The sequence below is a fragment of the Typha angustifolia genome, chromosome 9 (assembly GCF_048772165.1).
Source record: "Typha angustifolia cultivar Huaian chromosome 9, ASM4877216v1, whole genome shotgun sequence".
In the NCBI taxonomy this organism is placed as follows: Eukaryota; Viridiplantae; Streptophyta; class Magnoliopsida; order Poales; family Typhaceae; genus Typha; species Typha angustifolia.
The window spans coordinates 6,037,827-6,049,158 of NC_133247.1; the positions used below are offsets into that span (position 1 = coordinate 6,037,827).

General features: G+C 35.9%; 2 protein-coding genes across 2 annotated transcripts; both read left to right on the forward strand.

Annotated features, from left to right (window-relative positions):
• The first annotated feature begins 306 nt into the window (after positions 1-306).
• On the forward strand, positions 307-1,121 carry LOC140767352 (heavy metal-associated isoprenylated plant protein 47-like). Its single transcript, XM_073107220.1, has 3 exons — positions 307-437; positions 546-624; positions 711-1,121. Exons 1-3 carry the CDS (start codon positions 429-431, stop codon positions 992-994), a joined length of 372 nt encoding a protein of 123 aa, XP_072963321.1. The 5' UTR covers positions 307-428; the 3' UTR covers positions 995-1,121.
• Positions 1,122-9,501: 8,380 nt separating this feature from the next.
• LOC140767359 (heavy metal-associated isoprenylated plant protein 47-like) lies at positions 9,502-10,316 on the forward strand. The gene is made up of 3 exons (XM_073107227.1): positions 9,502-9,639; positions 9,748-9,826; positions 9,913-10,316. The coding sequence occupies exons 1-3, from the start codon at positions 9,631-9,633 to the stop codon at positions 10,194-10,196; spliced, it is 372 nt and encodes a 123-aa protein (XP_072963328.1). The 5' UTR covers positions 9,502-9,630; the 3' UTR covers positions 10,197-10,316.
• Positions 10,317-11,332: the final 1,016 nt, after the last annotated feature.

Consider the following 11,332-nt stretch of genomic DNA (forward strand, 5'->3'; position numbering starts at 1 on the left):
TAAATAAATTCTTATAAATTTAAAATAAAACGGGGAACCAAATTTTAAATTAAAACGAGGGGTATTTTTGTATTATTTTATTTTTCTTAAATTTTTAGTAGAGATGTAATTTTCTCTATTTTCGTTAGCTGTTCTTAGGTTATAAATGTTCTTTTACATTTTTATTTAATTTAACTCCGTTGGTAGAGTGATAAAAAGATATAAAGATAGGATATAGTTTCGATCTATTTAATAATGCTAAGAAGAAGAAAGACTTGGGTCAGCTTCGAACAAGTCAAGCAACTCCCAGGTCTTCCCATATGCCATTATTATGAGAAGGAAACTTCCACACCGTTTGCCTCTCACTTGCCTTTATAAAGCTAGCAAGAATTGCTTCCTAGTAATCAAATTCTACATAGATTTCTGAGATCATCTTTTCCAACACCAACATGGTTAAGGTAGTTAAGCTACTCAATATATGATCAGCATCTATCTACTCATAGTGCTCAATTCTTGATATGCTTGAGACCATCGTCTCTAACTTTCTTTCCTTTGACTCATTTCAGCAAAAGATTGTCATCAAGCTCGCCATGGAGGATGCAAAAAGGAGATCAAAGGCTCTCAAGATTGTTGTGGGCTTCTCTGGTAATCATCAACTTAATTATTCTTAGCAAGCAGTACGCATATATGCATATCAAATTGTTCTAAGTTGGAAACTGTTAATTTGGTAGGTGTTACATCTACATCACTGGAAGGAGAAGACAAGATTGTCGTCATCGGCGATGGCATTGACTCGATCGCCCTAACGACGGCGCTCCGGAAACGGATGTGTCACGCGGAGTTGATGAGCGTAGGAGAGGAGAAGAAGAAAGAGGAAAAGGCAAGCAGTAACAAAGAAGCTCCTACGTATTACGTGGATCCAATGCTTTTGCCATACCGTGGTGGCGTGATGCAATCTTATCCTATTGTTTATCATGAGCCTACTTATGATCCTAATTCTTGCAACATTATGTAAAGCATGCATGTGTTTTATTTATTTATTTTTTTCTCATTGCGTTAAGGTCTTAAATGAGCGGGTAGTGGGTATGTAATATAAGTTATAGTTTTGATGATTAATTAATCTTTTTGATCTCTTAGTCTAATTTGTTTCATTCCACACCTTAATTATCAACATTATTATATGCTTAATTATTTCACCTATACTCTGTTTTTTCTTTTCTTTTCAATTTTTCTAATTGAACCTTTAAAACACCCTGCTTGTGTTTCGATACATTTTTCAATTTGGACTTTAAGAATATATGGCTTTTTATGGATTTAAACTCATCTACTACCGAAAATATTTTCACCAAAATATGATAAGTATAAAGTCTAATAAATATTTACTTCTATAATTTTAAAAAAATATTAATTTCAAAGATATTAAATCCAGGAGTCCTCTCGAGGCTACCATTCATAAAAATTTATAATTTTTCTATGAATGAATTTTTCGTCGTGGAACATGTAACCCTTTTATTTGGATAATTAGAATATATGACTATTTGTTTAGTTAGTTTAACAAATATATTATTAATGTTTAAAATTATGTATTATTATCATATTTTTGTTGTCTCTCTCTCTCTCCCTCTCTCTCTCTCTATATATATATATTAACGATAAATGGTATAATAGAAAAATAGAAACATATTGAGATGAATTCTTATATATTTTCAAACAATAATGGTAGATAAAATTTATTATAATTTCACTATTTGCTAGAGGGTGAAATTCTCTTAAAATAAAATAAATTATTTTAGCATCTCCACATCCACTGATAATCCTCAAATCCTATGCAAAGAAGTTATACCAAGTGAAAGTCGTCTTAGATTTTGGCAAGTGGCATGGTACCTTGTTAGAGATTTTGGCAAGTGGATGACAATGAGTTACAGGACTGAGCTTATGCTAAGTCCACTAAAATCACCTACAAGTACAAATAGGTTAATTGGACCCCGGAACCTGCTGTCGTTTAGTGCGTGGTACGAAGAAGAGCAACTAAATGTACAGTTACTAGACTTGATCAGCATTAGAACAAGTCAAGCAATGCCAAATCTTCCAACGTGCATGAATCCTTTCTGTCCTTTTTAAGACTTCCACACCAGATGCCTCTCTCTCTCCTTGTCTTTTACAAAGCCATCCAGAATTACTTCCTAGTTATCAGGCCATCAAATTCTTTTTACTTGGATTTCTGAGATCATCTTTGCCAACACCAACATGCATGGTTAAGGTAATTAATCTACTCAACGATCAACATCTACTCACAGTACTCAATTCTAAATAAGCTAGACACGATCATCTCTTCCTTCGATTCATTTCAGCAAAAGATTGACATCAAGCTAACCATGCAGTCATCAACTTAATTGTCTTAACAAGCAGTACAGATACGCATATGAAATTATTCTAAGTTGTAAACTGTTAACTTGGTAGGTGTTACATCTACATCACTAGAAGGAGAAGACAAGATTGTCAGTCAATCATCAACGTAGACATTTGTAAAGAAATTTATATTGTTACTGAAGTGATTGAAAAAAAATATATGTTTGACATCTGTAAATTTGGTATGAAATAGTAAGTCAATGATGTATTTGGTTCGGAAAAGGTATGAACCACTATTGGCATAGTGAGATTCCTCTCCACAGAAATAATAGAGTTTACCTAGGTTCTTCGTCACAAGAAGCTTACCAAGTTTATAAATTAATCAAGAAATATGAGTAGACATATTTCTAGTTTTCAATGTCATTCACATATATTAATAAGAAAATTTTAACAACCTTTGTGATAGTGAGTAAACAAAGAGTAATTACTTTTGAACTCTTCAAAACCAAGATTCTTAAGATAGTATGAAAACCATTGAAACCAAGCTCGCGGAGCTTGCTTCAAGCCGTAGAAAGACTTGTGGAGGCGACAAACATGTAGACCTCTTCTCTTAGTGACCCATGAAAAAAAAAACATTTCGAACATCGAGTTGACGAACAGGCCAGTGGTAATGGACTGATAATGCAATAGCCGTTTAGATGGTGGTGTGCCTTACATCAAGATTGCATGTTTCGGTAAAATCAATGCCCTCCTATCGATGAAATCCATTAGCAACTAAATATGCTTTATACGTTCAATGGAGCTTGAAACAAGGGTTGTATGCTATTTGTCAAAAAAAAAAAATGTTCATTGGAGCAAGTTATATTCATAAATTTATATAACTATTTTTAGCATCTTATTATTGTCTACTACTTTGTATAGAATGATGTACTAATCTTGCATATAATTTTTGTATAAAAGAATAATGGCTATAATTTGTGATTAATTAAATAAGAGTAAGTATCACAAAATAATTATTTATAATTATATTTTTATAAATCATATATATATATATATATATATATATATGGCTATCATTAATTATATACAAAAAAAGATAAATTACTATATTACTATAATTGGCGAACTTGGATTCTTGTTAATAAATATAAATTATGGTATTAGCATATTAATATTATCATAATTAAATTTATCCTACAAATCTAATTAATTTTTAAACCTAATAAATTATCATAGTTTTACTCGAATGGATTTTGATCGGATAAACGAATAACTTTATACTACTTAAATATTTTTAGACTTCGAACTCCCTTATTTGAGACTATTAGATTTTTTTTGTTAGTAATTATGTATAAAATATTCTAAGTGTTTTTATATATGTATATGAGCATTTATACAAGTCTAGAAAGTATTTGGTTTGAAGAATTGCAAGATAAATGGAGAAAAGTTTACGAGTTTACAATGCGTTCATAGCGCGTTCACAGGAAGTTCACACAGATAGAGAGTAGCGTTCACAAGCGTATTTGAGAGCGCACACGTTCACACAAATAGGGAGTAGCGTTCACAAGAACGTTCGAACATGAGCGTGCGTTCACACAGACAGAGAGCAGCGTTCACAATCGCGTTCGAACGCGAGTGCAGGCGTTCGCACAGACAGAGAGTGCTGTTTCTACGCGCGTTCAAACGTAGTCATGGCCCGTTCGAACGCACCTAATATCAAGTCAGTCCATTCGAACTTACCCGGGCCGAGATCGAATGCACCTACGAAGTTTGCAATTTTTGGACTTTCGTGAGTTGGGATAAAACTTGGATTTGGCTCTATCTTAAAGATCCTATATAAGTATTGTGATACCCTAACTCTAGGGTGGTTGTTGAAGCAATTTTGAAAGAGATTTTTTGAGGCTACATCGTTTCTTCAACCAACAAGGTCCTACTCTTCTACAATGCTTAATCTTTCGTCTTAAGGGCTATCTAGACGAAAGATCAATCTCGAGGGCTACTGAGGTTGGATATTAATTACGAGAAACGATGAATCGTGGGTTCTAGCGAGCAAGACTGAGAAAAACAAATTTATGAGGATCGATGGTTTGTCTTGTGAGTCGGTTTTGTAACTTCTACTATTCTAGTGATTGGTTTTGATCCGAGTTTGGATGAGTGATTTTTTTTTCGTTTGGGTTTTTCTACGTTAAAATCTTGGCGTTCATCTTTGCTTTTGTTTTTTAATATTTCTTACAATTTTTACTTAAGCAAACGAGTGATATCATTGCCTAGGATTTAGATACATACGTGTGTCTAGGTGTTTTTTCAAAGACCCCAAGAACCTTACTAGCGATTGGTGATGGTTGATTGATAGATGTGAGGGATATGTGTGTTGAGTCTTCTAATCAAATGGTAAATGGTCTTATCCCCTAGACACATTTATTAAATTAGGATATATTATATAATTATGTATATGCATGTTTTGGCCTCTAGTATGATTATATAAATTATTTAAAGATGATTTCAATCGAGCATATTTTTATTATGCATTTGATTAGATTGATTTTGGATATGAGTATGGTGGTAATTTGTAGAGATGATTAGAGATGATTATACTATTATGACTATATGTCGAGATGATATCTAGCATGAGTATGCATATGATATACTAGTATGAATATGCATTTGATACATATACTATTAGAGATTTTATCGTATTATATATTTATTTTGACTTTCCTACCACCTAAATTCTTGATATGTATAACTTATTATAGTACTGAATAAAATGCATATAATTTGTCATTTAAAAGGAAAGTATAAAATCTTATTGATATGATGATTGGTAGAAAGTACTAGGATACCTGAGTGGGCGCGAGGGTTAGGGCATGCCTGAAGATGATTGATTGCTCGACATAGTCGCGATCCTATGGCCTTACATTAAAAATCAATAGTCTTTGTGTGCAGTAGATATTCGGACACATAATGTTTGCTAGGACATATTTGGCGAGTTATCCTCATGTTGTTTCTATCAGCTAGTTAGGTACCCGAGTCTAGATGATGATGATACCCTTACTGATAGACAATGTATGATTATATGATTGAGATACCCTTAATGGTTGGTAGGGTATGTTTTGAGCTTTTGAGCTGAATTTGAGACTGGGTACCGGATGTTAACTGTGCACAATAGCCTAGTATGATGATATTATACTAATATGTCGGTGATGATCGTGATGTTGATAGTATGATTTATTTGGTGATTGATTAGGTGAGCACGGGTGTATTTGCAAATGACAGGCCATGCCCGTCTTGTCTTGTGCGCCGCACGTGCCGTGTGGTCACAGGGGCGTGCACGTACCCATGTCGGGTTGGGGCATTACACTTAATGTAACAACCCAACCAAAAAAAAAAAAAATTAATTTTGCATGGGCACGACGTGGCCGGCCACAGTGTGACCGGCCTCGTGCCCATGCAGTGGGGCTGCGTGGGGGAGGTGCCACGCACCCCCCCTCGCATCGCCGCAGCCAACCGGCTGCGGCCATCTGGCAGCGGCGGGCCCCAGCGCCGCCGCAGCCACCTCCCACCGCCTTCCCTCTCTCTTTTTAAATCTCTCTCTCTCTCTCTCTCTCTCTCTGGATGCTCTCTCTCTCTATCTCTCTCTCTCTCTCTCTCCGAGGCCGGTCGTCGCCGTCGCCACCTCCTCGAGCGCCGGTGAGCTCTCTCTCTCTCTCTCTCTCCCTCTCTCTCTCTCTCTCTCTCTTTCTTGCCCGAGGGTGGGCTCGTCGGAGCCGAGCCACCGGCGAGAGGCCGGCCGCTGGCTGGCCAGCAGCGGCCGGTGCCCTCCCCGCCGGCCCGGGTCCGCAACCTCCTCCCTCACCTCCTCTCTTTCTTCTCTTCCTCTTCTTCTTCTTCTTCTTCTTCTTCTTCTTCTTCTTTCTTCTTTTTTTCTTTCTTTCTTTCTTTTTCTCCTTCTTCCTCAGCTCCTCTTTTCTCTTTCTGCACAGTGTTGGGCTCGGCCCAGCACTGTAGCAGACAGTGCTGGGCCGAGCCCAGCACTGATGGCAGTTGTAATTAAATTATTAATTAATTAGTTTATTTATGTTATTTATTTAAGTATTTTGCTTCTTAATTAATGCAAATAGATTATTTAGACATTAACTATTTTAATAATATTATATATCCTTCAATGTAATTTTATTAATGATAATTTTTATAATTAATGATTAATTAGGCATAAATATAGGTAATACTTATATTTATTTATTTACTTACTTATATGTATATTAGATTAATAGATAAATTTGTAAATTATAATTATTAGATTTATATTCTAATATTCTTATGATATACATTTTTTTTAAGTAATTCTATTAATTTATTATACATTATTATTTTGTAACAAAGAAGATAACGGCTACATAGTCCCTAATTAATCAAGATATAATTTAATTATAATTAGGTTTTTATCTATATTTATATTTTATTTATAATAAAAATCTAGCCAATTATAAAAATAAGTAGAAATTCTAAAATCTAATAAATCATCATATTTTACTCGAACGGATTATAATGGGATAAACAACTAACTTTATGTTACTTAAACATTTTCAGACGATCCCGAACCCCTTATTTGAGACCCCGTGGACCTTGCTAGCGATGAGTGTCACTCGGTTACCTGACGGACGTGAGAGATGCGTGGTTTGTATCTTCTGATCAGACGGTGAGTAGTCTTATCCCCTAGATCCCTCTCTTAAATTAGGATATATTACATATTATGTACATGCATAATTTTGGCTTCCAGCATGATTATATGACTTTATATAGAGATGATTACAGTCAATCATATTTTATCATGCATTTGATTAGACTGATCTGGGATATGCAGTTACAAAACTGAGTCAGAAGACAAACCGTCGATCCTCAGGACTTTGTTATTCTCAGTCTTACTCGCTAGAACCCACGATTCACTGCTTCGCGTGATTGATATCCAACCTCAGTAGCCCTCGAAATTGATATTTCGTATAGATAACCCTTAAGACGAAAGATTAAGCTTTGTAGAAGAGTAGGACGTTGTTCGTTGAAGAACCGATGTAGCCTCAAGAAGTCTCCTTAGAAATTGCTTCTTTAACCTCCTTAGAGTTAGGGTATCACAATACTTATATATGATTTCAAAGATAGAGCCAAATCTAAGTCTTATCCGAACTCACTAAAGTAGAAAAAATCGCAAACTTCATAGGTGCATTCGAACGGCATGACTTAATCTCAGGTGCGTTCGAACGGGTCATGACTGCATTCGAACGCATGTAAAAACTGCACTTTGCGCTTGTGAACGCGGTGTTTCTGTCTGTGCGAACGCATATACCCACGTTCAAACGCGCTTGTGAACATGATGTTACTGTCTGTGTGAACGCATGTACCCGCGTTCGAACGCGTTTGTGAACGTGATTTTACTGTCTATGCGAGCGCATGTACCCGCGTTCGAACACGCTTGTGAACGCTGCTCTCTGTCTATATGAACGCCTTGTGAACGCAGTGTGAACGCGATTTGAACTCGTAAACTTTTCTCCATTAATCTTGCAATCAATCAAAACAAATACTTTCTAGACTTGTATAAAAGTTCATATACATGTATAAAAGTTCATATACATGTATAAAAATACTTAGAATATTTTGTACACAATTGCCAACAATAAAAACCTAACACTGTCCATTTGCAAAAGCTAACTGGTTTGGCAGTAGATTATCTGTCCAATTTGATTCTGGTCTAAGGAACTTAAACGGTTGGCTGGTTCTCCTCAGTTCAATGCTCACAGAAGAAGACTTGGTGCTTTGTTTTGTCCTATTATGGAACATATGGAACACTCGTAATGCCCAACTATATTGCAACATCACAGCCTCGCCTTCCCTTGCTGTGAAGGATGCCCAAACCATTATTGAGAGTTGCTTCTCCTCTCAAGCTTGGCTAACAAAAATATCGCTACATGATGGTTTCGTAGAGGACTTAGAGAATAAAGCTCAAAATGAGCTTGCTTGCCCAGACCCTGATGACCTTTTGGTCTGTTGTAGACGCTAGTTGGAAAGGGGACTCCCTTGAGGGAGTAGGAATCTTTTTCCACGAGGGTGGCCCCAACAAAAGAACATGTTAGTCTATCCTCCTTAAATTTTGCACCAATGTCTTGTTTGGAGAATCAATGGCCATTCTGCGTGGGTTAAATGAAGATCTAAAGCTATGTGGACAGCAACCTGTCTGGAACTTCAGCGACTATCAAATGGCAGTGAAGACAGTTAACAAACAAGTGGATATTGAAGACCGGCAAACCCACTTGATTATATGCCAGATAAAAGCTCTGTTATCCCTCCACCCTCAAATTCATGTTAGATTTACTAGCAAAGAGGGAACAATGGCAAAGCCCGTGCACTAGCACGTTTTGCCTTAAGAGAAAAGAAATTGTGAGCTCAGGTCTGTACAAGAGCTAGACCTGTTGTACTAAGGGATGAATGCAGTCCAAGGACTTTTTACTTTAAAAAAAAGAAGCTTTATGCAGATTTCAATAGAAAATGATGAAGTGGAATGAGTAGCTGGATGCTTGCGAAGGAATCTTTTCTTTCCTCTTCTAAATATTAATATAGTAATCAAAAGTGGTCTTCGTGGAAGTTAAGGTCTGAAACCGGGACACGGTTTCATATGATAATACTGACACGTGGTGTACGCGGAAGTAAATTAAATTTTGTTTTTCTAGAGAACATAGCCTATATTTTAGTATTTGTTATTATTATTTATCATTCAATTCATGTCACATTATTTTTAGTGCCTTATACGCTCCTGTTTGTTAGTTTTCTCAATAATCCGTATAAATGTATTAAAAAATGATCTTAATATCTTTAAATAAATTCTTCTAAATTTAAAATAAAACGGGGAACCAAATTTTAAATTAAAATGAGGGGTATTTTTGTAATATTTTTGTATTTTTCAATTTTTAGAAGAGGTGTAATTTTCTCTATTTTCATTTGCTGTTCTTAGGTTAGAAAGGTTCTTTTACATTTTTATTTAATTTAACTCCGTTGGTAGAGTGATAAAAATCTATAAAGATAGGATATGGACAAAGATCGAAACTATATCTATTTAATAATGCTAAGAAGAAGACTTGGGTCAGCTTCGAACAAGTCAAGCAACTCCCAGGTCTTCCCATATGCCATTCTTATGAGAAGGAAACTTCCACACCGTTTGCCTCTCACTTGCCTTTATAAAGCTAGCAAGAATTGCTTCCTAGTAATCAAATTCTACATAGATAGATTTCTGAGATCATCTTTTCCAACACCAACATGGTTAAGGTAGTTAAGCTACTCAATATATGATCAGCATCTATCTACTCATAGTGCTCAATTCTTGATATGCTTGAGACCATCGTCTCTAACTTTCTTTCCTTTGACTCATTTCAGCAAAAGATTGTCATCAAGCTCGCCATGGAGGATGCAAAAAGGAGATCAAAGGCTCTCAAGATTGTTGTGGGCTTCTCTGGTAATCATCAACTTAATTATTCTTAGCAAGCAGTACGCATATATGCATATCAAATTGTTCTAAGTTGGAAACTGTTAATTTGGTAGGTGTTACATCTACATCACTGGAAGGAGAAGACAAGATTGTCGTCATCGGCGATGGCATTGACTCGATCGCCCTAACGACGGCGCTCCGGAAACGGATGTGTCACGCGGAGTTGATGAGCGTAGGAGAGGAGAAGAAGAAAGAGGAAAAGGCAAGCAGTAACAAAGAAGCTCCTACGTATTACGTGGATCCAATGCTTTTGCCATACCGTGGTGGCGTGATGCAATCTTATCCTATTGTTTATCATGAGCCTACTTATGATCCTAATTCTTGCAACATTATGTAAAGCATGCATGTGTTTTATTTATTTATTTTTTGCTCATTGCGTTAAGGTCTTAAATGAGCGGGTAGTGGGTATGTAATATAAGTTATAGTTTTTGATGATTAATTAATCTTTTTGATCTCTTATTCTAATTTCTTTCATTCCACGCCTTAATTATCAACATTATTATATGCTTAATTATTTCAGCTATACTTGGTTTTTCTTTTCTTTTCAATTTTTCTAATTGAACCTTTAAAACAGCCTGAACTCTAATGACATTTTCCAATTTGAACTTTAAGAATATATTATGACCTTTTAGGAACTCTTCATCTACTAATTTAAAAATATTTTCACTAAAATATGGTAAACATAAAGTCAAATAAGTATCTACTTCTAAGAAATATAAATAAAAATACAATAATGAGTAAATATAATTAAAGATAAATTCCCATTATGAACAATTAGCAGTGGCATTTTTTACCACAATCTTATCTAACAATCTTGATATTTAACAATTATTATAACTAACAAAACTATTTTCTAAAGATAATTAATATTTAGTGTTCAAATTGACATAAATGATTAAATAAAAAATTAATATAAATTAAATTTTTAAAAAAATAACTAACCCCGGTTGGGCTAGCTCAAGGCCCAAAGCAATGAGTTGAGCTACAACTGACCCAAAAATTATAAATCAGGTTAGCAAAGTTTAACCTAAAACCCCAAACCCAAAATAAGCTAAACAACCTACTTGGGTTGGGGCTGGATTGTAACCCAATTTACAAAACCATGGGTTGGACTGCACCCAACCCAAACCAAACATGAGTTGGGCTGATAGTAGCCCAACACAACATAACACTAACTTGGGTTTTGGGCTGCTCGCCCAACTCACTCCAATCTTGGGCTAGGTTGCAGTCAGCATAAGCCAACTTGGGTTGTGCTTAACCCAAACCTCCACTTGGGTTGGGTGCACCCCAATCCACAACGAACATGGGCTGGTCGGGTTGGGCTACACTCAGCCCAAGCCAACTTGGTTTTGGCTCAACCCAACCCTCCACTTGGGTTGGACCACACCCATGTTGGGCTTAACCCAACCAAAGCCCTAAGCTGGGCTGGGCCACCTAGCCTAGCACTAGCATCACACCTCTTTTCCTTCTCTC